Genomic DNA, 27,642 nt, shown 5'->3' with positions numbered 1-27,642 from the left:
ACATGATACGGCAAATCAAATGCAGAACATAATGATAAGATGACATAATATGGCAATAATCATATATAGAATATGATAAATCACAAACAAAACATGACCATGAAATGACATACCATGACAGTTATCACACATACACGTGTTGTGTTCTAAAACCAGAGCTGAAAGGGGGGATGGTCCTTTTGTCTGCGTATTTGGCTAAACAAAAATGGATTTTAGAGATGGTTGGTCAGCCAATGATTGTAGGACCATGAATTTGTCTTTCGTATTCGAAACATCCTCAGAACACGGGGAATAGCAGCAATCGCATACATACATGAGCGAAAGAAAAGCAAAAGGTTATACTTAATACAGGAAATTTGATGAGCTCTATTCATCCATGCCTCATTCGTCCAAGTGAGTTGAAATGAAACGTGGAATGTCCATATCACTCGTTCATTCACTACTTGTTAAAGGTTGAATTCGAATGACAGAGACAATAAGTGCCCACGATTGAATGACCTATAAAGGTATCTATTTAACAGAAAAGAAGATGCAAAATTGCCGAAATTGCAGTCCCCCAATGAAATGCTCGTTGTTCCAGAAACGAAAATTTACTCTTGCGTCCTTCCAAGCCTCAACAATTTCATCACATTCTCATACACGGTGAATGTTATTGAAGAAGCAGGCACATTTTTTAGTAAGTTGGGTGTGATTCCTTTGTAAAAACCCCGTAAACCTTCAAACCTACAAAGCCAAGAGGGCATGAAAGTACTGAACTCATCAACATTCAATGAATGAGATGGAGCACCAACCACATATAAAGTTGCATTACCTTGCAGTTTCTTTTGCAACATGCCAGGTATCTATATATCTAGGAGTACCATCAGTGTAAGGCCGTTGCTGCAAAAGGCATGAAGAATTGACAGAGCATTGAGTTTATCAAAAAGTGTTCGATCAGAGTCATCAAAAAGCTTCAAAGCAGTAGTAGATTTAGAAGAGAAAATGTATCTGGAATAAGGGATTACCTGCAATCGAGTTCGAATCACCTGGAACAAGAAAGCAATTCAATCATGACCAGATAATGACAAATAAAAAGAAAAATGATTGAACATAGTGAATAAACTCACTTGAAATGGATAACACAGAAGAATGGCTGCAAGTTTAGAGGATGCCCCCAGTATTGCATAATCAACAGAGTTCTGCAGATGAAATATTAAGTTGGACAAATAGCAAGAAATATTCAAAGAGTTTTTTTCCCATTAAAACTGTTTCTGAAAATATGCAAGCAATTAATTTATTATTATTTTCTTGTATCGTGGTTGGGGAGGAAGGCGTTCATTACAGAAACAATTCTCCTGTAATTTAATTACGAGTACCGTTCACACTAGAAAAAGTTATTAACTCTACTGATAGTTTGGAAGAATTGGAATACAATCACCAAAAGACATAAACATGACTTTCCAACTTCTGTACATTATGTCAAAACAACTGGCAACATCATTTTAGTGTCCCGGAAGCTCGGATTTTTTGTTGCCTGACCAGTTCATCAAAAAGCAGAGATTTAGAGGCTGCCTCACAAATTAAATTTCTGAAAGCTGGCAAAGCATGGATTGCTGGCGAATGAGGTCTATTGGCAAAATGTATATCTCCCAAAATTTCAAATTTACCTGAAATAACCCTGCCCCAAATATCAGGCTGCAATGCTTCTGGGTGAAACATTGCCATCTATTATATTGAAAACATTCTCAACTTCAAGCTCAAAATGCCAGATAACACCTCCAGTGCAAACATTGCATGCATAGATATTTTCTCCCTTAACTAAAAGACATAGATAAGCCTCAGAAAAACTATACATTAACTATATCAAATGGAACAAGGGTTTTAACAACTGGAAAGAGAACTGTAGCTTTAAAAAAGATTAGAAATGGAAGATACTCTAGCATTCTTAGTATATACTCAGAAAAAAGTGTTAAAATATGCTCACCAGCATCTTATCAGCCCTTTCAGGCCTCTCTTCCCTTCCTTTCGCCTTAAGTTTGATAACAACTTTCCGAAGTTCCTCATATGAAGTGAAGTGAATAACACCATGAGAAACCTGTTTAAAGATTACATCGTTATTGAGATAAACAATGCAGGACAACTGAAAATAAAGAGAAAAAGAGGGCAAAACAGAAAGCTACTCATCACAAACTTATACAAGTAGGTGAAGATATTTATCTACAGATGCTTGACATTAATATAAAGCAGTGGAACATCAGGGTAACTCTCCCAGTTTCTCAACCATCCTTGTTGGGCAAATAACTGGAACGTGGCCTTCCTCCCTTCCCAGTTACACTAATGGATTATCCTTGCTGTGCAAACAACTGACCCCTCTCCGAGTGATTCAACAGATTCTCCTCTAACCTAACTGGAATGGGGCCTTCCTCCCTTCGTCCGAGTTTAAGTGCCTATGCTCTTTGATAAGGGTGATTTAAGTGCCTATGCTCTGTGAAAGCTAATTGGTTTTAGTTACATCTTTTTGGACCTCCTGTCATCTCAAAAATGATACTAAGGATTATGCTGGAATAATTCAAAGATAAGTCCAATAAATTACAGTTAGTTACCAGAAAGAGACTGGGAACAATCCCTTTGTATAAAGCACGCCAACCTTCCTCTCTCATTATGGTTGTAAAAGCATCTGATCATCACATATGAAGCAATAGCCAATAGTTAGTACGCATCAATGATGCCTACACGAAGAGCTGCTTGGAAGAAAAGGATGGGTCATGTTCTATCCAAGTTTGGATAAACTTGGATGGCGTTTTCTCTTTCCCACAGAGTAGAAGTTGTCTTTTGATTTTCTCTTCCCCTATAGATAAAAGAGTTTCATCAACCAAACTCCCAATCTCAAACAAAGATGTATTATGTTTATCTTGTAGAGTAAATAAAAGGGGTTGATTCAAGAGTAAAACTAGAAACACGTGTGAAAGAAGATTAATTAATTAATTTGAGGTTTCCAAAGTGCAAATTTACTGAATTTCTCCAGCAGTGGATATGCATATATGTTGCAGGTGGATTATAATGGATACATATCTTCCACCTGCATCAAAGCACGTTTAAAAAAAAATAAAAAAAAATTAATCCTATCAACAGAAGAACATATTGACTAACAGTAGTGAACACTAAATTAATAGAATGATGTTCCAAATTCTAAAAGTTTGATAGTACTATTATGAAAATTGGTGAACAAGATCCACAGATAAGCATATCCACTGACAGAATTTCAGAGCCAAAGTCATGCAACTCACTCAAATATTGGTATCTCAGAGATGACATTATTAGGAAGCCAATGCAAGGTGTGAGGCAGACCATAAAATCCAGAATAAGCTCGGGTTCGATGAAGTGGATTCTGAAGTTGCAATCTTGTTTTTATGAGCCAAACGGGATGTGTGCAGAGAGAAACCTAGACAAAGGGAAACAAGAACTCTATGTTAGTATATGTATCTATCTCCACAGGGTGGGATATCATATAATCAATTTAAAAATTCAAAACAGTACAGAGATTATATTTAGGAAATAGACTTTTAGCAGCCACACTAATAAAGAGAAAAACTACAAACCTTTTGAAGTATGTTACTATTGTCACTTCCCAAAAGCATTAATTAGAGCACCATCCAACATCACAAAAATTGGCATACATGATATTTCATTCGCAAGTAGTGGCCACAGGATTCTTGACAGAGGGAATCTAAGCCCCCATGTAGGTGAGTCTACAACAAAATCTATCTACATGATATTTCATTTGAAAGTAATGGCCACAAGATTTTTGAGAGAGAGAATGTAAGCCCCCATGTAGCTGGGTTGATAACAAATCTCTCTCTCTCTCTGACATCCGCCTGACAATGACTGCTGGCAGTAGCGACCAGATGATGTAAAACATGCAGTAAAAGTGCCTAATGGACAATTGGCATAAATCCCAATAGACAAAAGTGAATTCTTGATAAGCTAAGGGACCAAAAGTGCAATTCATCTCAACATGAAAAAGTTCAACAATTTGCAAATGACAAGCAAAAAAAGAGTTCTCCAATTCCTCTATGTACATCAACATGTTTTGCTTTGTCAAAGAATAATATTATAATTGGTTAATATGATTGCTGAAGTCCCTTTATGAAAAGGTAATATAACAGTTCGATCCAAATTAAAAATATGTCCTCCAGTTAAAAAGATCTTCCTAGGTATATTAGCTGATAAAGAACAGAGCACATAAAAAAGAAATGACATCCTTGTGGTCTTCGTTAAAAGACTTCACTATCCAAAGGGGTGAGGACCATAAGTCCACAAATATAATTTGGATTAATAAACAGATGGCACAACTAAATAGGAAAAGGAATCACAGGCCAATATAAAAGTATGACAGAAGTTAAGAATATAAGTTCCATGGTCATGAACTTTCCTATTATACAAAATATAATGTTTTACTGATCCAACAAAGAATCAATGACCGACTCAAATAGAACCAAAAAAGTTCAAAGCTGACTACTTTGAGATAATCCGACCATATCCATGCTCAGGCACCCTAGTAGCAAGTCATCCTCCAAATTTTGAGACTTATAGGGTGGCTAAAGGCCAGTTCTTTTAGCATTATATTTTAGCAAGGTTTTTCTTGGTTTTTTTTAATATTTTCACTGTAAACTCTCATTTAAAGATAAACTGCTCACAAGGAAGTATGAACTCTAAATGAAAGTGGCAGTAAGAAACATCATGGTGATAAAGCCCTTGGCCCAATGGTCAGTAGCTTTCTTTCAATCTAGCTGCAGTGTAACTGATAATTGCGTCATGTCCCTTTTCAGTGACTTCGACAAGTCAGGAACATTTAAAAAAAAGTCTCAATGCCATTTTTTAGTTTAGTCATTTGCAGAAAAGGTGGCATTGATTTATTAGAGACTTCAGACCTTATCAATTGGTGGCAGAAAGTGCAAAATTACTCAATAACCAGCTCCAATATGTAATTTCAAAATCAATCTCAGCTTCTAAAAGTTCTTTCGACTTAGGTAGGCAAATCCTAAACTCTGTATTAATTGCTCACAAGAGTCCTCATATGGAGTTGCCATCTGGAAATTCACAAGAAAGGGATGGATTCTTTCATTCAAAGGATCAAGTTTTGAGGTGAGTGATGGTTACAGAGTTAAAATTCTGGCACATTGTTCTAGTGCAGCAACCCACGTCTTAAATCCCACTTCCATTCCCTGTTTAAAATCTTCTGTAAATCATAATCCTTTGATCTTTAACTTCTCATGTTTCCAATACGGAAATACCAATAGGAATCCAATAATTAGCATGAATTTTAAACTTGAAGCTGATACTCTTTGATAGATTTTTGCTTCTGTTTAGAGTAAAATCTCATAGTTCAGGTGATGACAAGTTACAGTGAATTCTATTTAAGTAAGCCCTCTCCCTATCAAATCTCCTAATTAAAATTTCTTTGCCAGCACCTCCGGTCAATTTCCTGCTAAAGCTATCTGGCTCTCCAGTGGACCTCCAAATTAGTTGTTGGATTATCAGACTGTGTCCGCACATAAAGTCCTTATAAATTTTTTAAGGTTCTTTCTGTCGATTTCCTTAATAATTGTAACAACACTATGGAATAGATCAGTTACCAAAATAAGATTTACATGGTGAATGTTCTTCATCAAGTTTCAACTTCCCTTCTTATAGTTCAATTTATTATCCCTCTAGCAGTAGAAACAAAAAAGAATTAATCTTTAAAAGCTTGACCTTTTATATAAGTTAAACTCTGTCATCTTGAAAATTGCCTGCAAATATATAAGCTCTTCTCCATGAAGTTAACAGTTAGCAGAGCACTAAATCATGCTGCTGCTTCAATTAGAGGTACATTGCTCAGAAACATGAACCTTAATATTCAAAGCACAAAATTCACCAAAATAAAAGAAAAGTGACTAAATATCCACACAGAAAGAACAAGCCATTCACACAAAGTCAATACAGCAAGCTTGTTCACTTTATGGGCAACAAGAAATTGTTTCGGATTCAAAGCAGTGGCAAAAGCTAGTAATTGAAGCTTCACCATACTAACCAGAGCTCCAGCTTCTGCAGCAGAAGCAAGATGAAGACCAGGGGATAGGCTTTCCTCTCTCTTTGCAGAATATCTTTTCTTGGCTCGGCCATAGCTACAAGGGAAAAATTCAGTTGTACACACAAGAATACATTATCCATCAAGATAAGATAGACTATCAAACGATTCCACAATTAGATGTTGAAAGACAAAGATTGGATGAACAGGTTGGAAAAAAAAGGCAATTTCACAACCAGACTGGAGAGGGAAACGGTCAAGTTTCTTGCTTTATCCAGTTCAACTAGATGAACCACCGAAACCACTCAGAAACCTCTTATTAGATTTACTATTTCCGACATGATAAGTATAGTAACATAGCTTTGTCTATGTAGGATATATGTCATAGCCGACTCCACACCTGAATAGAGAAGAGTGGTGAGTCAGGTAGTCGTCAGCTAGCATGCCTTTTTCTACCTTTGAGACTCTATGAAATGAATCCTATAGAAATTGTGCTTAAGCTAGGTCAACAACTGGAAGTGTATGGTACTTACAGAAATATGTGACCTTGACGTAAACCAAACACATCCCATGCCTTTGAAGCTCTGAGTTTGACATTCAACTCTTAGCATAATGCACTTTCTCACATTACAGTTTGTTGTGTATTGACTACATGGTTTGACTCTTAAGAGAACATGGTCAAGCGTATGGTTGGATGGTCCTGGCATGGTGTTGAAGATGGGAATAACAACTACTACAACTGTTGTTCTTTTTTCTTTTCTTCAGCATCGAATCCAAGTCAATGTCAAACTGTCCATTTGACTGGTTCAATCTGATCAATGCGGCCTATAGAATTTTGGGCCACCAATGCCGTTAAGTGACGAGATAAGGAGTGATTTGATATTTCATGTCGTATAATATAGTGGTCTATATAGGATTGGACTTTAAAGAGGTTCTCGAATCATACAGTCCACTCCGATTGTCAACACAATGACTGAAAGCATGCAGCATCTTGAATCAAAAAGTCTAGGTTGGCATCTTAAAGCTGCCCATTTTCTCATGTACTGTTTGTATGGAGGACTGTCTGCCTACGGCCCTACACTTAATTTGGAGAAAGAAAATGCTTCAACAATATTGCTCTTTCCTACAGGCCCAAAAGTTGCTCAAGAGAAGGGAAACAGATTTTGCTATGCAAAAGCATAATGGTGAATATGACTAAAATATCTTTATACTTTTGAGGTAGTTTTCCACTGTTTTTTGGAAAGACTAACTCTGGAGAATGTTCCAAAACCATGCCTTTAGCATGTGGAAACATGGTTTTTTAGGAACAGTCAACTATTCCTAGATCAATATACATTGAGGAAATGCCTTTGACATTAACATTGACAACAGGCCCAACAATGTCAAGAGTAAACTGCTACTCGAGTAGCAATACCCATAGAATTCTCTTCTTGGGCAATAATTTTCGGATGAAATTACCCCCATTTCCAAGCATTGGATTTGCTAAAGCCTTTCTTACACTTATCGCAGGATTCACTAAAACAAATCGAAAGATGCAGCTTTCCTTGCTCATGAATGTGAAATGAGTATATAGAAATTCCAGCCAGTAAAGGAAGCAACAGAAAGTTCACAAGAGATCAAGGGGGAGGACGAAGAACAAGTACTGAATGGTCAAATACATCACAAATAGCAAGAATAGCACTTACAAGAAGAAATATAGACCCCAGGATAGGCTCGACCCAAGTACGGCAGGTAAGAAGCCAGCATAAAGACCTCTCAAACCCTGAAAGAAAAACTCAGTTACATCTGCAAAAGTTGTTTCTACATCTAAAACTACATACAGGCATTCAAGATCAATGATGGAAAGGTCAAAGAAATGCTGGAGTTGCACACATAACGAGACATAGAAACTTGATTAGAACTCAGTATAACAGGATGATAAAGCAAAGTGGTAAGATAAGAAAGAAAGAAAGAAAGACAGACAGACACATATCATATCTGCAATCAATGAATTTCTTCTCATAATCTCATGCAATGTGTTTGGCAAGTGCTCATATCAGCATATATAGAGACAGGCAGCATTGAACATGTTTTAAGCTTCTCTGTTCCCTATATAGAAAACAGCTATAAAATTAGAAAGGGAGAGTATCTGAAGGGATGGTTAAGGAGAAAGCAACAAAATATGCAACAGAAAATTGATATTCGCAAGTGAAGGAAACCAATTTAGGATCCAAGCCATATCTCTCTGTAGTATATAATCCACCAAGAAAAACATAGCAATACTTGGGATGCTTGAGCTCAGGTAATTCAGATGAACATCCTTAATTTTTTGGTCGTAACTTCCTCCAAGAGACTTGAATTACCTAAAGGCTTTACAGATTGAAAGAATAGTTAGAGCTTTCAAAGGACAATGGCAGAGTTGAGCATGAAATGCCATCCAATTAGTCACCTAGACTCTAACTATATACTTGACGTTACAGTCCTATTAATCCTTTATAGGAAAACCTTATCATATTCGATAACCAGAGCGACTTTGAGTTTTGGGGGCGTGGCATCATGATCATCAACAAGCATAGAAGACAATGAAGATCCTGACTCCTTAAACAACGATCATCCCAATGCATGGAGAAAAGAGACCCCCTGGTCATCCTTGATGCACTCATTAATCACCCTCTGATCTCGATGCTCAAAGTTGGTGGGAGCAAATTGAAAGGTGAAGTAGGAAGCACTTAATGATTGGGTGCACGTCATTGAAAGAGTCTCTGATGCCAGGAATATTTTCACAAAGTTGCAGAGTGCAGTGAGCGGCCATCAAGCTAAAAGACAGGGTCTTTATAGGCCAACCGTGGCATGAAACAAAAAATTTCAGGCTCTCCATAAGAATTTCCCACCTCAAAAATCGTGGGCCCTTTCAAATTTACACCGTAATTAGTAAGAAGGTTCGTCCATGTGTAAGTACATTACTCAATTCGAGCTCCCCCACTTCCATATTCGCAAACACTTTCAGTCCATCCAGCGGCGATTGCTAAAGGCTCAAGAGCCTCTACACCAAAATTGTCGCACCACGTTCTACCTTCTCCATCACCACCATCCCCTCCGCTATCAAAAATCTTCATTTGACTGATAAATAAAGCTCAAAAGGACAAAACCAAAACAAGAAAAAGGAAACAGAGAGAGAGAGAGAGAGAGAGAGAGAGAGAACCTCGGAGCGAGCAATGGTGAAGAGCGCTTGGGCGGTGTTCCTGTAAGTCGGGAGATACGCGACCCTACCGTCGTTCGCTGCGCGGAACCCGTGAGCAAAATCCATATCAGTCAAAAGCAAACTCAAAACTCACAGAGAGAGAGAGAGAGAGAGAGAGAGAGAGAGAGAGAGAGAGAGAGGGACCTTGGAATCGGGTGCGGACGACGTCGAGGGGATGCGTGGCGGCGACGGTGGCGAGCCCGGCGAGGGCCCCGGCGGCGGCGTTCTCCCACTGCCAGCGCGGCTGCGACATGACGTGCGGCAGCGGGACGATGTCGAATGCGCGATGCCTCAACTCATTCGCTCGCGCTTACAGGCAGAAGAGGAAGGAGGAGGAGGAGGAGGAGGAGAAATGCGTTGGGATTGCGCCAACAGCGCCATTCGTAATATTCCGGAGACTGGGCCTCTCTGTTCCGTTAGATTCCTGTCTTCCTGTTTGAGGTACGACGTATGACCAAAGCAGACCAGCGCCCGTCTTCCTAGTCTGACCCCGGTCTTAGATCCTGTGTGGGGACCTACCGAAATCAAAAGGTTTATGATGCATCGAGCTTGCACGCAAGATCTCACTGACTAAACCGGCCGTGGGATCGGGTCGAGTTCCAATTTCTTGTGGCAATCGATCCATGTTTCCCTGTTCGAGTGAGAACCATGATCATCTTTAAAAAAGAGCAAGAGATATATGATATCATTGCTGGCCATTTTACCGAAAGGGGGATGATTTGATGTAAGAAAAATTTCTCAGAACAATACCGTTTTTGCTTTCTAATTTTTTTCTTTTTCTTTAAGTTTCTTTTGTTACCATTCATTTTCTTCCCTTTTCTTTCTTCCCTTTTGTTATATAGAAAAATTTCTTAAAACAATACCGCTCTGCTACCTGAAACGCGGATTATAATATATCGGGATGTTGCTATAATTCAAAAATTTTACTTGCGTTTGTTCAGCTGGTGGTGCCGTTTTTATCTCAAAACTTTGCATATTGGAATGTCAGCAAATCAACAGTTGTTGGTCTTATTTGTAGCTCCTTGAATCTCACCAGCCAAGGGTCGCCGTGCCAGTAGCATCTCGGCCCCGTGATTCTTTTTCAAATCCTAGATTCGGGCAATTTACAAGATTAATGTAAAAGCCAGACTAGAGTAACCACCACACCCAAAAGACTTAGATAATGACGGGAGAGCCAAGTAATTAGGTGCGCGTGTGAAGGGACCGATTAAACAAAAACCTAAGGTTTAAGGCCGGGGAGTTCAGTTACACATTGAATGAATTAGCATCCCCAAGTCCATTAGGTACCACAGCTCTATTTTTGTTAAGTCTTAGAACATTTACCTATTCATTTCCTAAGCATGCGAGGTTTTATTGTTTTAAAATCTCGAAATGTCGCCAAAACGCTTATTCAACGTTATTATTAGCTGAGAATGCCATTTTCTCATGTACATAGGCATGATTCTGTGTGTGAAAGTGTGTAAGCAAATGTCAATCAAAATGCAAACTTCAATCATGACATACAAGAATGATATAATGTCAATAATCACCTGCAAGATGTGACAAATGAAATATAAAATGAGATGACAAAATGACATGAAATGGCAAATCAAATGCAAAACATAATGATGAGATGAGATGACATGACAAGTCGGATGCAAGACATAATGATGAGACGACATGATAATCATATAAAACATGACCTAACAAATCAAAAATAAAGCATGACGATGAATTGATATGACAATAATCATATGTACACTTATTGCGTTCTAAATCAGAGCTGAAAGAGGGGATAATCCTTTTGTCTAATCTACTAGAACTGGAATCAGATTGAATCGCCTCAACTAGCCTTTGGATCAGCTTGTACATGCATATATGGTATTGCAGTTGAAGGACAAATTGTATAGTCGATACAATGTCGGTGCTAGTGCTAACCATGGTCTTGAAGCTACGGTCTGTCAGCCAAAGATCGTTGGACTAAGAATTTGAATTTTGTATTCAAAACATCCTCAGAACGCGGGGAATAGCACCAGTCGCATAAGGACACTGCCAGGAAAAAGCAACACGCTATACTTAGCACTGTCAAGTTGATGAAGCTCTCTCTTCACTTGAAATTTTGTTTCAATTCCAGGCGGTTCAAATCGGCAACCCCCCAATCATCAACTCTATTTCATCTTCGTGATTTTGAATATGGAAAACATAATTTCTTCAATCTTGAGTACCACTCAACTTGTCCAGAGTTGGTTGAAATCAAAGCGACACGGAATGTCCATGTCACTCATTCATTCACTACTTCTTGATGGTTGTATCAGAATGACACAGTCAAAATTGCCCATGAATGACCTAAAAAGGTATCTATCCCTTACTCTAAACAAAATGAAGATGCAAAATTGCCAAAATTGCAGTTTCCAAATGAAATGCTCGTTGCTCCCAAGAAAATAAAGATTTATTCTTTCGTCCTTCCAAGCCTCAACAACTTCATCACATTCTCATATACGATGAATGTTATTGAAGAAGCAGGCACATTTTTTAGTATGTTGGGTGTGATTCCTTTGTAGAAACCCCGTAATCCTTCAAACCTACAAAGCCAAAAGGGCATGAAAATTCTTTACTCCTCAACATTCAATGAGCGAGATGGAGTCCCAATCACATATAGTTGCATTACCTTGCAGTTTCTTTCACAACATGCCAGGTATCCATATATCTAGGAGTACCATCAGTGTAAGGCCGTTGCTGCAAAAGGAATGAAGATTTGACAGAGCATTGAGTTTATCAAAAGTAGTCAATCAGAGTCATCAAAAAGTTCCAAAGCAGTAGCAAATTTAAAAGAGAGAATGTATTTGGACTATGGGTTACCTGCAATCGAGTTCGAATCACCTGGAACAAGAATCGATTCAATTATGAACAGAAAATGACAGATTGAAAGAAAAATGATTGAACACAGCAAATAAGCTCACCTGAAATGGATAACTCATAAGAATGGCTGCAAGTTTGGAGGATGCCCCCAGTATTGCATAATCAACAGAGTTCTGCAGATGAAATCTTAAGTTGGACATATCGCAAACAAAATATTGAAAGAGTTTTTTTTACAATGAAAACTGATTCTGAAAAGACACAAGTAATTCAATTTCTTCTTTTTTGATTGTGGTGGTGGTTGAGGAGGAGGACATTCATTACAGAAACAATTTTTCCATAATTTAATCAAGAGTACCATTTGCATTAGAAAAAATTATTAACTATATCAATAGTTTGGAAGAACTAGAATACGATCATCAAAAGATGTTCCTAAACACGATTCTCCAACTTTTGTACAATATGAAGCCATAACAACCAGCAACATCATTTTAGTGTTCTAGGAGCTGGGATTTTGTGTTGCCTGACCAGTTCATCAAAAAGCAGAGATTTAGGGACCGCTTCATGAATTAAATTTCTGAAAGCTTGCAAAGCATGGATTGTTGGCAAATGAGATCTATTGTCAAATGTATATCTCCCAAAATTTCAACTCTACCTACAAATAACCCTGCTCCATATATCAGGCAGCAGCGCTAATGGATGAAACATTACCATCTATAACATTGAATACATACTCAACTTCAATCTCAAAATGCCAGATAATACCTCCAGTGCAAACATTGCACTTATAGATATTTCTTCCCCTATCTACAATACATAGATAAGCCTCAGAAAAACTATACACCCAATATATGAAATGGAACAAGGATTTTCAATAACCAGTAGAACTGTAGCCTTAAAACTGATCTATTTCAAAGAATTGCAAGACTGGCTATTAATGGAAGATACTCGAGCATCTTGGGTGCATTTGTTTTGCAGAAAATGAGTAATTTGGAAAACATTTTCCTAAAAATGATTAACTTGTGTCCCTTACAAAAAAGAATGAACAAAAAATATTTTCATCATCTACGAAAATGTTTAGACATAAGTTATTGTGGATAATGAAAATTTCTTTCATTGACTAATTATTTCAAGCAATACAAACAATCATTTTTAGAAAATTATTTTCCAAATCATTCATTTTCCATGAAACAAATAAAGCCTAGTCAATACTCAGAAAAAAATGCAATTATATGCTCACCAGCATCTCATCAGCACTTTCAGGCCTCTCCGTCCTTCCTTTTGCCTTAAGTTCAATAATAACTTTCCGAAGTTCCTCATAGGAAGTGAACTGAATAGCACCATGAGAAACCTGCTAAAAGATTACTCCGTAATGAGATAATAATGCAGGACAATTGATCATAGAAGAAAAATAATGGAAAGAGGGTAAAACAGGAAGCTACTCATCACAAACATATAAAAGTACGTAGAAATATTTATCTAAAGATGCTCAACAGTAATCTATAGCAGCGGAACGTCAGGGAAACTCTCCCCTAACCAATTACAAAGTTTCTCAGCCATCCTTGTTGTGCAAAAAACCGGAATGGGGCCTTCCTCCCTTCCCAGTTACCCTAATGGATCATCGTTTCCTATATTACAGACCAATCTCTCTAAGTTCAATAAAATACAATTAGTTACCAGAAAGAGACTGGGAACGATCCCTTTGTATAAAGCACGCCAACCTTCCTCTCTCAGTATGGTTCTAAAAGCATCTGTTCATCACATATGAAGCAATAACAAACAGTCAGTACGCATCAATGACGCCTCCACAAAGAGCGGCGTAAGAGAAAAAGGATTCACAGGCCATGTTCTATCCAAGTTTATCCAAAATTGAACGGCATTTTCTCTTTCCCACAATAAGTAGAAGTTGTCTTTTATTTTAGTCATCAACAAAACTACCAATCCCAAACAGAACCATTTGTAAAATGAGATCATCTGTCAAACCTATCAGGGAAGTTGTATTACGTTATCTTGTAGAGTAAATGAAAGGGGTTGATCCAAGAGTAAAACTAGAAACATGTGTGGAAGAGTAAAGATTAGTTAATTTGAGGTTTCAAAAGTGCATAGTATACTGGATTTCTCCTGCAATGGATATACATATATGTTGCAGGTGGATTCTAATGGATACGTATCTTCCACCTGCACCAAAGCACATTTAAAAAAATAAATAAATAATCCTACAATGAAAGAATATATATTGAATAAATGTAACATACGCTAAATTAATAGAATGATGTTCCAAATTCTAAAGAATGAAAATTGGTGAACAAGATCCACAGAGAAGCATCTCCACTGACAGAATTTCAGAGCCAAAGTCATGCAACTCACTTAAATATTGGTATCTCAGAGATGACATAATAAGCAAGCCAATGCAAGGTGCAAGGCAGACCGTAAAATCCAGAATAAGGTTGGGTTTGATGAAGTGGATTCTGAAGTTGCAATCTTGTTTTTATGAGCCAAACAGGATTTGTGCACAGCGAAACCTGTACAAAGGAAAACAAGAACTTTATCTTACTATATGTATCTATCTCCAAAATGTGCAATACCATATAATCAATTCAAAAAATTCAAAACAATAGGGAGATTATTTCCAAGAATACTACCTTTAGCCACACTAATATAGAAAAAAAAAAACTACAGACCCCATGAAGTGGAATACTATTGTCACTTCCCAAATGCATTAAGTAGAGAACCATCCATCATCCCAAAGATTGGCATACATGATACTTCATTTGAAAGTAGTGGCCACAAGACTCTTTCTACAGACACCTTGAAGTGGAATACTATTGTCACTTCCCAAATGCATTAAGAAGTAGAGAACCATCCATCATCCCAAAGATTGGCATACATGATACTTCATTCGAAGTAGTATCCTCCCTCCCTCCCTCCCTCCCTCCCTCTCTCTCTCTCTCTCTTGATTGATTAAATCACTGCCCTTTACACAGCTTAAAGCAACAAAGAACTTTTACTCAGTTGTTGCAGAATCATACGACACGGCTTAAGGCATGATGTTTTTATGGAATATTTGCAGACAAAAACATCATATCATCTTCGGATATCAACAATCTATGTGAAGATCTGATTACTTGTCTACACTCTACTTTTATCATTTACCAGCACCATGCTCACTGAATTTCTAGTTGTTTCAGTTACAACACCCAATCTTTCTATTGCAAGCACTAGAATAATCTGCTATGCCTAGTCTACAAGCAAGTTGACCTCTGCCAGACAATGACTACTGACGGTAGTACCAGATGATGTAAAACATGCAGTAAAGTGCCTTGCCAATTGGCATAAATCACAATAGACCAAAGTGAATCCCTGATATGCTGAGGGACCAAAGTGTAATATAACTCAACATGATAAAGTCCAGCAAATTGCAAAAGAGATAGGGGGGAAAAAAGGTCGCCAATTTCTCTGTGTATAAAAACATGTTTTGCTTTTCCGAAGAATGATCTTATAATTGATTAATATGATTGCTAAAACATTAGTCCGTCTATGCACAGGTAAAACATAACAATTCAATCCAAATGAAGAATATGTATTCCAGTTGAAAAGATTATCCTAGAGATATTAGTAGATAACCAACAGAGTACGTAAAAAGAAAAGACATCCTCATGTTCTTTATTAAAAGACTTCACATTCAAAGGGGGGTTCAAATATGACCAAAACTTTGAGTACCATAAATCCACAAATATAATTTGAATTAATAAACAGATAGCACAACTGAAATAGAAAAAGGAAATCACAAGCCAATACAAAAGTATGACAGAAGTTAATAAGATACAATGTTTTCTTGATTTAACAAAGAATCAATGACGGACTCAAATGGAACCAAACAAAAGTTCAAAGCTGAGTACTTTGAATTAATCTGACCACATCCATGCTGACCCTGGTAGCAAGCCATCCTCCAAATTTTGAGACTTATAAGGTGGCTGAAGGCCAATTTTTTGAGCTTTTTATATAGCAAGGTTTTTCTTGGTTATTTATATTTATACTGTAAACTCTCATTTTAAGATAACTTGTTCGTGTGGAAATATGAGCTCTAAATGAAGGTGGCAGTAAGAAACATCATGGGGATAAAGCCCCTGGCCTGATGGTCATTAGCTTTCTTTCAATCTTAGCTGCAGCATAACTAATAATTGTGTCATGTCTGTTTTCAATGAAGTTAGTGAGTTAGGAACTCTTTTATTTTTTTAAAAAGTATCGACGCCTTTTTTTGTCTTGTCATTTGCAGAAAGGGCAGCATTGATAATATTAGAGACTTTGGACATTGGACGGCAGAAACTCGGTGCAAAAGTACTCACTAACCAGCTCCAATCTGCAATTTCAAAATCAATCTCAGCTTCTAAAAGTTCTTTTGACTTGCAAAGGCAAATCCTCGAACTCTATTTTAATTGCTAACAAGTGACCTCATATGGAGTTGGCATCTGGAAATTCATAAGAAAGGGATGGTATCCATTCGAAGGATCAAGTTCAAGGTGGCTGATGGTTGGAGAATTAGGATTATGGCATGTTGTTTTAGTGCAGCAATCCACATCTTGAATTCTGCTTCCGTTCTCTGTTTAATGTCTTCTATATCACAATGCTGTAATCTTTAATCGCTTATGTTTCCAATACGGTAATACCCATAGGAATCCAATTAGCATAAATTTTAAGCTGGAAGCTGATTCTCCTTGCTTGAATTTTGCTTCTCTTTGGAATAATAAATCACATAGTTCAGGCGTTGACAAGTTACAGTGAATTTTTTCAAAGTAAAGCCTCTCCCTATCAAATCTCCTATTCGGCTCTCCAGTGGGCCTCAAATTAGTTGTTGGATTATCAGACTGTCTGCACATAAAGTTCTTACAATTTTTTAAGATTCTTTCAGTTGATTTCTTTAGTAATTGTCACAACACTATGGAATAGATCAGTCACCAAAATGAGATTTACAAGGTGAATGTTCTTTATCAAGTTTCAATTTCCCATCATATAGTTTAGTTTATCATCTCTCTAGCAGTGGAAACAAAAGAGAATCAATCTTTAAAAGCTTTTCTTTTGATATAAGTTAAACTCTGTCCTCTTTGAAAATTGCCTGCAAATATATGAGCTCTTCTCCATGAAGTTAACAGTTAGTGTGTGGCTATATCATGTTGTTGGTTCAGTTAAAGGTACATTGCTCAGAAACATGAACCTTAAAATTAAAAGCACAAACTTTAATGAAATAAAAGAAAGGTTACTAAATATCCACATAGAAAGAATAAGCTATTCACACAAGGTCAATACAGCAAACTGGTTCATTTTATGGGCAACAAGAGATTGTTTAGATTCAAAGCAGCGGTGAAAGATAGTAATTGAAGCTTCACCATACTAACCAGAGCTCCAGCTTCTGCAGCAGAAGCAAGATGAAGACCAGGGGATAGGCTTTCCTCTCTCTTTGCAGAATATCTTTCCTTGGCTCGGCCATAGCTACAAGGGAAAAAATTCAGTTGTACTCACAAGAACACATTATTCATCAAGATAGGATATACTATCAAACGATTCCACGAATTGGATGTTTAAAGACAAAAATCAGATGCATAAGTTGGAACAAACTGCAATTTCACAACCAGATTCGTAAGGGGACCAGTCAAGTTCTTGCTTTATCCAGTTCAACTAGATGAAACCTCTGGTGAAACCATTCAGAAACTTTTTATTACACTTTCTACTTCCAACATGATAGGTATAGTAACATAGCTTTGTCTACATGTGATATACGTCATAGCTGACTCCACACCTGAATAGAAAAGAAGAGTGGTGAGTCAGGTAGTCATCAGCTAGCATGCCTTTTTCTACCTGACTCTCTATGAAATTACTCCTATAGAAATTGTGCTTAAGCTAGGTCATCAACTGGAAGCGTAGGGTAATCTAAGAAATGTAAGACCTCGAGGTAAACAAAACACATCACATGCCTTTGAAGCTCTGAGTTTGACATTTAACTCTTAACCTAATGAACTTTCTAACATCACAGTTCGTTGTGTATTGATTACATGGTTTGACTCTCATCAGTACATGGTCAACTGTATAGTTAGATGGTCCAAGCATGGTGTTGATTTGAATGATAACTACTACTACTATTGTTCTCTTTTCTTTCTTCACCATCAAAGCCGAGTCAAACTAGCTTTTTTCCCTGGTCAAACTGTCCATTTGATTGGTTCAATTGGATCAATGCAACCTATAGAACTTTGTGCGATCAATGCCCTTAAGTTACAAGATAAGGTGTGGTTGGATATTTAAATGTTGTATGGTTTAGCGGTCTAAATAGGACTAGACTTTGAAGAGGTTCTCGAATCACACAGTCCACTCCAATTGTCAATACAATGACTCCAACCACGCAGCATTTGTTGAATCAAAAAGTCTAGGTTGGCATCTTAAAGCTGACCATAATGTCATGTACTGTTTTATGGAGAATTGTCTGCCTATGGCGCTATACTTAATTTGGAGAAAGAAAATGCTTAAACGTTATTGCTCTTTCCTACTAGCCCAATAGTTGTTTAAGAGAAGGGAAGAGGATTTTACTATGCAAAGCCATGATGGTGATTTTGACTGAAATATCACTACCCATTTTTCCACTGTTTTTTGAAAGACTTACTCTGGAGGATGCTCCAAAAGCATGCCTTTAGCATGTGGAAACAAAATTGTTTAAGAACAGTCATCTATTTTTAGATCAATTCACATTGAGGAAATGCCTTTGCCATTAATATTGACAGCAGGCCCAACAATGACAAAAGTAAACTGCTACTCAAGTAGCAATACCCATCAAATTCTCTTTTGGCAATAATTTTTTGGATGAAACTACTCCCATTTCCAAGCTTTGTACTTGCCAAAGACTTCCTCTAACTAATTGCATGATTTACAAAAACAAATTGAAGGATGCAACTTTTCTTGCTCATAGAATGTCAAATGAGTAAATAAAACTTCCGAAAACAGTAAAGGAAAGCAACAGAATGTTCAGAATAGATGAAGGAAGAGGACAAAGAACAAATACTGAATGGTCAAATACATCACAGATAAAAAGCATGACACTTACAAGAAGAAATATAGACCCCATGAAAGGCTCGACCCAAGTACGGCAGGTAAGAACCCAGCATAAAGACCTCTCAAACCCTGCAAGAAAAACTCATTTACATCTGCAAAAGTTGTTTCTGCATCTAAACTATAGACAGGCATTCAAGACCAATGTTGGAAAGGTCAAAAAGTTGCCCAATAAAACTAGAGTTGCACGCATAATGATGCAGCAGAAACTTGACTAGAACTCAAATAAAACGGGCAAAGTTGTAAGATCAGACAGACAGACAGACAGACATAGAAGACAGTGAGGAGCCTAACTCCTTACATGATGCGACCATCACAATACATCAAGAAAAAAGATCCCCCTTTGTCATCCTTCACGCATTCATGAATTACCCTCTGAATCTCGATGGGCAAAGTCAGAGGGAACAAATTGAGTGGTGAATTAGGAAGAACTTATCGATGGGGCGGACATCATCCAAAGAGTCTTTGACCACGAGAAGATATCGGCAAAGTTGCAGAGCGCAGCTAGCGGCCATCAAGCAAAAAAACATGGTCTTCACAGCCCAACTATGACATGAAATTTAAAATTCTAAGGAGCTCCACAAGAATTTCCCACCTCCAGAAAGTAGGCCCTTACGAAATCACACCATATTAAGCAAGAAGGGCCGTCCATGCGAAAAGTACACTACCGAATTCGACCCACCATTTCAACGCAAGCACTTTCAGCCATAGAGAGAGAGATAACCTCGGAGCGAGCAATGGTGAAGAGCGCCTGGGCAGTGTTCCTGTACGCCGGGAGGCACACGACTCTACCGTCGTTCGCTGCGTGAGCGCACGAACGTACCCGTATCAGCCCAAAGCAAACTCCAAAACTCGGCACGCGCCGTAAGCACCCGAGCGAGAGAGAGAGAGAGAGAAAGACCTTGGAATCGGGTGCGGACGACGTCGAGGGGGTGCGCGGCGGCGACGGTGGCGAACCCGGCGACGGCTCCGGCGGTGGCGTTCTCCCACTGCCAGCGCGGCTGCGACATGGACACGCGCGGTCGCATTCGACGAATTGCGCGAGGAGAAGAAGACGACGAGGCCCGTCTTCCTAATTACTAAGTCCGGTCTCAGATCACGCGTGGGCCCCACTGAAAGGATGCATCGAGCTCGGCATCCTTTTTATTAGAAATACCAACGTGAGATTCTTCTAGAGATCCTCTCGATAAAGGCAGAGGCCGGTGGCTTTAGGTTCAGTGTAGGTTATATCTGAAACTTAAAACTCAACCACTAGAACAGATTTCTTATTTTTTAAAATCTGAAATCTACCTTATCATGGGTCTATTCATGTTATTAATTAAATAATTATAATTAATTATTACCCCTCATAACCATCAATGTTATTGCAATCCATTGACCAAAACTTATATTTAAACGTATGAAAAATATAAATATTAATAAAATAAAATTTCAGTCTTAAAATGCAAATCTAGACTAATAATTCCAAATTATGTATTCATTATCAAACTCCATCAAATATCTTAGGATCTAATGAAGATACCGGCAAAAAAAAAAAAAAAGCATAAACTTTTTATAAGTTCCACCTATTTTTCAATTTTCAAAATCTAGAACCTATCTATATACCTTGGACCTAAAATCAAACAAGTTCCCACCGGTCTAGTTTTCCGGTTCCAAGTTTTATTCATAAACCATACTCACCATTAGTGATAAGTTGCGAAAATCCTCGATCCTAGATTGCCAAAGGAGCTTTTTCCTAAAACCAACATTTGACAGCAAGCCGAGACTATGTCAAAAGGTATTGAGAATAAAAGTAATACTAGGTTAATCATTGTCAACAAGACTCAGAATATTCTCATATTGGTATGACTGTATTAATTTGAGAGGTCTCATTGAATGCATAATCAGATGTACCAAAATCGCGGTAGCTAATATTCAATCGCTCGAAAGTCGATGGCCACGTGAAGGACACGAATTATAATTTATCTCTAAAAGATAATAGTTATTGATCACGTATTTCCAGAGTGATAAAAGACAAGGGATGTACGACATTTGTGTGCGTGAAAAAAATTAGGCTCGGCATGAACCTAATGGGGTGTGAAAACTTTCCCTGTGCTTGATAAATTGACTCCATCAAGGGCCACTAGGGACCGGATCACTCCCGGTTTGGTCTGTCCTGTTGAATCTAACCCGGTTCGGAAATTACATAATTAATCTATTTTTCTCTGAAATGTATGCAGGGCCCATTCTTGGGTCCAAGGAAAATCAAGTTGGGCCTTACAATGCCATGATTAGGGTTTCTCTGTACTTTCTTGATCCTTTATATGGCTAATTAACTAATCTCGGCCGGTCCAACCTAGTCTGAGATTTCGACGTCAGCTGCCCAGTAGCCGGAAACATCCCGAGCGAAAAGAAATTATGGTTTTGATCAGCTCGGGCTTTCAGGCCATTGAAAAGTTCCAACGCTTCCAAGACAGCTTTCAGAAAAGGCAAAAAAATCCTTCATCATCAGAACAGGGGGATGACTTGTGACTTCGTTTCTCCTCCTCTTGGAAGATATAAACATGACACAATCATCAAAATGTACCAAAAAATTTCCTCACCTAAGAATTTGTGTTCCTACAACAATTTTAAGTATGGTGCATTCTGACAGATTCACCGTTGGTATAGCAGCCAAGAAGAAGAAAATATGTGATATATAGCCGAAAATCAAAATGAGAAAGATATGGACAGGAAAGAAAGTAAAACGAGAGAGCACAGACTTTGAGAAGCCCGATGCTCGGCCTATGCGAGCACATACTGTTGCAAATGTTTAGTTCTCTTCTTGTTCTTGAGCTTGCGAAACGCGCACGACTCGATTTGCCTTATCCTTTCCCTGCTCACGCCCATGAGCTCCCCGATTTCTTGCAGCGTCTTCATCCTCCCGTCTTCGAGGCCGAACCTCCACCTCACCACTTGCTTCTCTCGCGGGTTGAGGGTGTCCAGTACCTTCTCCAGGTCCTGCCTCATAAACTGCTTTAACAGCACATCTTCAGACGTTTCTGCATTGGGATCGGCTATCACTTCCTGTTGAAAGAGAGGAAATGATTAGAAGGGCATTCACACTGGGGCTTTTTCGAAAATTAACCACCAAGTTATCCAGTCCAAAGAGGTAATTTACAAACTAGTACTACACGTTTCACAGAATAAAGGACTTTATTTGCGTAATCTAATCTCATTAGCCACAGGATGGTATTGGTAACATATGCTTGAAGTTGCTAAGGAGGGGAAAAAATGGACTTTCTCAGTCTAGATGGTATGAGAATACATAAAGATTTATGAACTTGTCCCAAGGTGACATAACATGACACAACGCATTACCCAAGTGAGTTTAACTTCCATGAAGAGGAAACACATTGGCAGTGAATAAGGAAAAGAATGAACATAGAACAAAATGGATACTTGCATTTCACAAGATACAATTAGCATAAAAGCACGCCTGCTTATTGCCAACATATACCAAAATTGACAAGAAAACAAGGCGATAGAGAGAATGGAGTTGTTGAGTGAAAAACAGAATTGAATTGACAATGTGAACTGGAAATTCAATGAAATGTAGGTTGCACACAACCCCACAGCACAATAAACTAGTGACAAAGTGACAAGAAGGCTCTCAACCATGAGTTGAGAGCTGAGAAGTTCAACACCTCCAGCATATGCCTGCCCGATCTCATTTAGAATGCAGAGACAGGGTAACCTACACACCCAGAAAATTTTACAAAACCCATGCACATAGTTAGGGCACGTTTCCAAGTTTCGAAAAATGAAAAAAGGAAAAAAATCAAAGGTAATTTGTAAAAAGCATAAAAAAGTACATGTTCAGAAAATAATAAAATTGTCAAGAAATCAGAAGGGTATGCCCATGGCACAGCTGTTCACCCGATTTCGAAGTACAAATGTTTTAAATGATGTGATGAATGTTCTTCGGGCTGAAAGTATTGCCCACGCATGCTAAAATTTATCATTAATCTAAGGACTTTTCACATTCGCACATTTGAATATCACAACTTTGAGAAAAATCATCTTAACTGTATATTTGGCTAAAGTTTTACCTTCTCAATTGGGTTTAGGTTTGATCCGATTACTGTTCATACTAAATATTTAGTCTGCAAGTTTTACTCAGAAAGCACTGACAAACACCAAACTGAAAATGCAAGTGCCAGCAATAGAAGATCACCAAGGGTGGTGACAATCTGGAGAAAGTTAACTACGCTTCATCATCCATTTGACAGTGAAGGGGGGCTTACGGAAGGTTTGAGATTTTGATTGATTCCAATCTTTTGGTCAAGAGATCTTGGAGCTTTAGGTGTCATGAGAACAGCGTTAAGCCTCTTCATTGATAGCCCCGTCGCCTCTGCTACTTCCTCGTTGTCCGGTTGTCTTCCATTTTCGCTGTACAATTGCTTCCTTGCCTCCTTCACTCTATATGTTGCCTCAACCATGTGGAACTGTTTAATGGAGATAACCAACATTACAGATGATGAGAATCTGGGTTTGGTAAAAGTCCACCAATTCTTTTTCCTCCTACATACAAAGTAGAAAGACTTGCAAATGACAAGTTGTGAAACATACTGGTAAACGAATTGTCCTGGACTGATCAGAAAGAGACTTTCGAACTGCCTGCTTTATCCACCAATGAGCATATGTAGAAAACTTGAACCCCTTTGAAGCATCAAACTTCTCACAACCTCTTACCAAACCACGACATCCTTCCTGTTGATCATGAACCAGAACCAAGGATTTTGATATTCTTTCATATGTGTGATGAAGTTTGAAACTCAATAAAACCATCGAATCATCATATTGCAAAAAGTACAAGGGCAAAGTAAGATACCTGCACAAGATCTTGAAGATTCATTCCAGCTCCCTGATAATTTTTTGCAATGGATATAACAAGCCTTATGTTGCTTTTGATCATTTTGTCTTTACAAAGTCTTCCATAGTTCAAACGCTTCCTTAGAGTCTTCTGATCAACTCCTGCAGCAGCTGCCCATTGTGCGAAGGCTGGCTCACCTCCGCATCGCTCGGTTAGCTCCACCTGGAGTCTTTCCAGCTTCAATAAATCCTGAATGACATTGGAAAGTGAGTCGAGAGAAAAGAATCAGCAAAAAAAAAGAAAGAAACCAGGGGAACATGCATCATTGGATATAAATACAATCCTCTCAACAGGGTGGCCTGCAGCACAGGCACTTGCCCTGCAAAAATTAAAGAATTCTTTACTTCAAGTATTGCAGATGTAAAAGAGGTATGCTTGACCAATAAAAAGTACCTTTTCTCATTCCATTTTCAATGCACAATTAATAGGCGCATGGCCTTCATTTTTATATTGATCCATTACCAGAGTCAGAGGTCTCTCAGTAATTTAAACCAAGGCAGAGATTCTTCTCATTCCAATTTTAATAAAGTTCATTTCAAGATCTTTTCTAACTAATTTAGCAGTTCAATTATTTATCTCCTAGTAAATCAAGTGATATTCCAGCAAAAAAAAAAATAATAATAATATGATTGCATTGATAGCCCAGATGGTAAGGCCGCACACAAACCACTAACCATGGAAATTCATCCAGACTAGGTCAAATGAATCCTGTCCAAGGGGCCCCCCCAATTTACTGAGTAGGGATTAACGATATAGTACCTCAGAGAGTTCTCATTCATCAAAAAGATAACAGAAAGATACACACTACCAGTAGAGATCAGAAATTTGCGAACTAGGGAATATGCACTTGTTCTACCTGTATTCCTTCTGACAATTCCGTTTCTTCTGTGGCAGTAAGAAGCCTGGAACTGCTAGTGGTTCCTCTCAAGTAGCGCAACGGATCAGAGTAATCTACTTCTTGTAAAGCTGCACGTTTCTTCTTACTAAGAGACCCCGACTTCACAGAAACTACATTAGCAGCTGCTTTTTCCGCTGCTCTTTCTCTTATTTCTTTCCTTTCCGTTTGCCGCCGTGATCTTACAGCTATGCTTTTGAAGAGCTGTACTTGCAGAAGTTGTAGCTCTTCATGGGTTGGCTCCAGATCTTCAGATTTGTCTGTTGAGTACTGCATGACATTTCCTTCCCTTAGCCCACCCTCAGGTTCCATCAATTCTGTCAAAATGTTGGAATGTTCTAGCTCCAACAGTTCAGCATGCTTTGAAAGAGAAGTACTTGTTCTGGATGAAAGTTCAAGCTTATTATCAATATTTGAAGAACTTTCATTCCTGATCATAAGTGCCGCATGTTTTGCAGATTTCAAAGCTGCCTTTGCAAGAGTAACCGCTTCAGAAGCAGCTGCAGCTATTACTGCCTCATCACTTGTTAAAAGTGTTTCTGTAGCTAAAGTTGCACCAAGATTTACCTGATGAGAAAGTTCAAATTAAAGAAGGGCCAGAAGAATAGTAATTTGATACAGGTAGAGGACAAAACTGCTTTATAAGTGACAGGATAAACGGAATCTCGAATTGCAAGCCTTAGACAAAGCATAGACAATGTCTTTTGATGAAGGAAAAGAACATAAAATCAACCGCAATTAATTATGTAAAAAGAGCAGAATACTCGGCGAACAATTTTGAAAAAAGCCTGAGCTCGATCATAATCACAAAGCCAACTTAGAAGATCAATTGAACATTGGGAATTTGGGTCGAATAATACAATATATTAGTTATCCTCCACACAAAAATAGAAATGCCCCAAAAGAAATTCCACCATTTGTATAGAAACAAGCCTTTCACCTCTGCAGGTGGACCAACTGCCCCTGTATATGTCCAAGGCCTGTTTGAAGTTGGTGAATCTGTAAGAACTTCTAAAGAAGGCAATCTCAGTTTTTCCATGTCAAGGACGACAGCTGTTGCAGCTGATGACAATGTCGATGGAGACGTGGCGGACAATAGACATTGTGCTCGGAAATAAGTAGTCTCTCTATTTTTCTCTGCAAAACAATTTCTAAACAATGGTAACGAGGTTCATTACAGTCACATAAAAGAGCATAATAAATTTTAAAAAGTCCACGGCTATGCGTCATAATCATTTACTTATGATAAAAAATAACGGCAAAGCTTCTGCCCTTTCATACTTGGCACAATAAGGAACAGAGCACATTTAACTATTGCTAACCAATTGCCTGAAGAGTAAAAATTCTAAAAAGTAAGATATCCTTCCTGAAATCAACCAATTTTGAACAGCAAGTCCAGCAAGAATATTTCAGCGAACCAATAAGAAAGAGGGAGTAATTATTAAGTTAGTTGTTATTATTGTACAAACAGAGAGGTGAAGCAAGAATGGTACAAGTGTAATGGCCATAGTAACTTGTTCTTCACACTGCTCCAACCCGGGTCCCTGTCAAAGGGCTTATTGCCACACGGCCTTTTGCAAACTCAGCACTAATTTGTTTCCCTAATGATATCCGTCGGAGACATTGGCCATTAGAGCGTGGACAAGATAAAAACCCTCAAGATAACTCCAACACCGGCAAGTCCCTTTCTGTCCAGGTAATTTGGTTGACTTACAGTGATAAAAACACAGATTCAGCCTCCATAGGTACTACCTATTCACCTTCAGGTGCCTTAAGGGATTTCAAGTCTAGCATGAGAGCATTACATAGACTACAAGAAATCAACTACCATCTTACTATTGGCAATAAGCACAACAGTACATAATCCGCTATAAGTGCAGTACGCAAGCCGTTTCCCATTAACATTATCTCAAGTGACAACTTTAGCTTCTTCCAGACTCTAAGAAGTCGTGAAAATTGAACTAAGAGAAACTGAATTAGACCCATAAAGTTATAAAACTCGGAGACATTGACATTATTAGAGTCCAGCAATCAATAACAAAGCCCAAGGAAGACAGAGAAACGAGAAGCAGATTCTCCACGTCACGACAGACGGCCCTTGCAGCAAACAACCGACGACTACACAGCTGAATTATAATGCCCAAAACTAGTCATGGGTCCATTTCCATTCAACAACCCAGGAAAGCAATCACCAAGGCGAAAATCAAGAAACCGAAACTCACCCACAGCGCACAGCAAAAAAGAAAAAAAAAACAAAGCCCATTTCGACAAACCGATCAAAAGGGCATATAGCAATGAGGAAGCGGCGAACCGAGCCGGGAGAGAGCTTACGGGCGTGCGTCCTGAACTGAATGGAGAAGGTGTCCGGCTGGCACTTGAACTGCGGGAGCAGGCACGAAGACATCCTCTGCACTTCCCCCGAGATTCCGCAAATCCTCATTCAATCCCAGATGGGTGGGTCTCATTCGCTCCTCATTTGGACGAACGAGGAGAGAAGGGAGGGAGGCAATGTCCAAATGGGTAGTCGGGAGGAGAAGCTCTGGAAAGGGAGAGGGGGGAAGGAGAGCGAAACGGGGTGTATGTGATGGACAAAACAGATAAGGAGGGAGGAAGAAGATAAGGGGGAGGAGGAGGAGTGCTGCGCGAAAGCGGTCTCC

The 27,642-nt window shown here is 38.5% G+C and overlaps 3 protein-coding genes across 6 annotated transcripts; all 3 read right to left on the bottom strand.

The window, feature by feature from the left end:
* Window positions 1-252: 252 nt before the first annotated feature.
* On the bottom strand, window positions 253-9,889 carry LOC104441289 (folate transporter 1, chloroplastic). Of its 3 annotated transcripts, none has more exons than XM_039311406.1 (11): window positions 9,414-9,854; window positions 9,231-9,307; window positions 7,735-7,811; window positions 6,053-6,146; window positions 3,328-3,421; window positions 2,583-2,656; window positions 1,964-2,074; window positions 1,107-1,178; window positions 1,011-1,025; window positions 812-885; window positions 253-723 (listed from the first exon to the last, which is right to left on the bottom strand). In XM_039311406.1, exons 1-11 carry the CDS (start codon window positions 9,520-9,522, stop codon window positions 591-593), a joined length of 930 nt encoding a protein of 309 aa, XP_039167340.1. In that variant the 5' UTR covers window positions 9,523-9,854; the 3' UTR covers window positions 253-590. The 3 variants fall into 3 exon arrangements, with proteins under 3 accessions (XP_039167340.1, XP_010052668.1, XP_039167341.1); XM_010054366.3 differs by having other exon boundaries at window positions 812-879; window positions 1,005-1,025; window positions 9,414-9,841; XM_039311407.1 differs by lacking the exons at window positions 253-723; window positions 812-885; window positions 1,011-1,025; window positions 1,107-1,178; window positions 2,583-2,656 and adding an exon at window positions 1,185-1,657 and having other exon boundaries at window positions 3,267-3,421; window positions 9,414-9,889.
* Window positions 9,890-11,115: 1,226 nt separating this feature from the next.
* Window positions 11,116-20,263, bottom strand: LOC104441288 (folate transporter 1, chloroplastic). The gene is made up of 11 exons (XM_010054365.3): window positions 20,098-20,263; window positions 19,921-19,997; window positions 19,192-19,268; window positions 17,498-17,591; window positions 14,533-14,626; window positions 13,782-13,855; window positions 13,345-13,455; window positions 12,209-12,280; window positions 12,108-12,128; window positions 11,917-11,984; window positions 11,116-11,830 (listed from the first exon to the last, which is right to left on the bottom strand). The coding sequence occupies exons 1-11, from the start codon at window positions 20,222-20,224 to the stop codon at window positions 11,698-11,700; spliced, it is 948 nt and encodes a 315-aa protein (XP_010052667.2). The 5' UTR covers window positions 20,225-20,263; the 3' UTR covers window positions 11,116-11,697.
* Window positions 20,264-21,680: 1,417 nt separating this feature from the next.
* Window positions 21,681-27,631, bottom strand: LOC104441287 (RNA polymerase sigma factor sigB). Of its 2 annotated transcripts, none has more exons than XM_010054362.3 (7): window positions 27,317-27,631; window positions 25,926-26,136; window positions 24,947-25,552; window positions 24,049-24,279; window positions 23,787-23,927; window positions 23,462-23,662; window positions 21,681-22,241 (listed from the first exon to the last, which is right to left on the bottom strand). In XM_010054362.3, the coding sequence occupies exons 1-7, from the start codon at window positions 27,448-27,450 to the stop codon at window positions 21,960-21,962; spliced, it is 1,806 nt and encodes a 601-aa protein (XP_010052664.2). In that variant the 5' UTR covers window positions 27,451-27,631; the 3' UTR covers window positions 21,681-21,959. The 2 variants fall into 2 exon arrangements, with proteins under 2 accessions (XP_010052664.2, XP_010052665.2); XM_010054363.3 differs by having other exon boundaries at window positions 25,926-26,122; window positions 27,317-27,629.
* Between the last annotated feature and the right edge of the window lie 11 nt (window positions 27,632-27,642).

This window comes from Eucalyptus grandis, chromosome 4, assembly GCF_016545825.1.
Source record: "Eucalyptus grandis isolate ANBG69807.140 chromosome 4, ASM1654582v1, whole genome shotgun sequence".
Classification (NCBI taxonomy): domain Eukaryota; kingdom Viridiplantae; phylum Streptophyta; class Magnoliopsida; order Myrtales; family Myrtaceae; genus Eucalyptus; species Eucalyptus grandis.
This window is presented reverse-complemented; position numbering and strand designations above follow the sequence as displayed.

Bases quoted from the DNA above. Each gene is read 5' to 3' on its own strand.
- LOC104441289 (XM_039311406.1), bottom strand. From the start codon at position 9,522: ATGTCGCAGCCGCGCTGGCAGTGGGAGAACGCCGCCGCCGGGGCCCTC. The intron at 9,308-9,413 runs GTCCCTCTCTCT...GGTTCCGCGCAG, and splicing joins CGTCCGCACCCGATTCCAAG to CGAACGACGGTAGGGTCGCG. The intron at 2,657-3,327 runs GTCTGCCTCACA...TGTGATGATCAG, and splicing joins AGCTTATTCTGGATTTTATG to ATGCTTTTACAACCATAATG.
- LOC104441288 (XM_010054365.3), bottom strand. From the start codon at position 20,224: ATGCGACCGCGCGTGTCCATGTCGCAGCCGCGCTGGCAGTGGGAGAAC. The intron at 19,998-20,097 runs GTCTTTCTCTCT...GCGCTCACGCAG, and splicing joins CGTCCGCACCCGATTCCAAG to CGAACGACGGTAGAGTCGTG. The intron at 11,831-11,916 runs GTAATGCAACTA...TTGGCTTTGTAG, and splicing joins GTTGTGAAAGAAACTGCAAG to GTTTGAAGGATTACGGGGTT.
- LOC104441287 (XM_010054362.3), bottom strand. From the start codon at position 27,450: ATGAGACCCACCCATCTGGGATTGAATGAGGATTTGCGGAATCTCGGG. The intron at 24,280-24,946 runs GTAGAACAAGTG...AATGTCATTCAG, and splicing joins AATTGTCAGAAGGAATACAG to GATTTATTGAAGCTGGAAAG. The intron at 23,928-24,048 runs GTATCTTACTTT...CATGATCAACAG, and splicing joins ATCTTCAAGATCTTGTGCAG to GAAGGATGTCGTGGTTTGGT.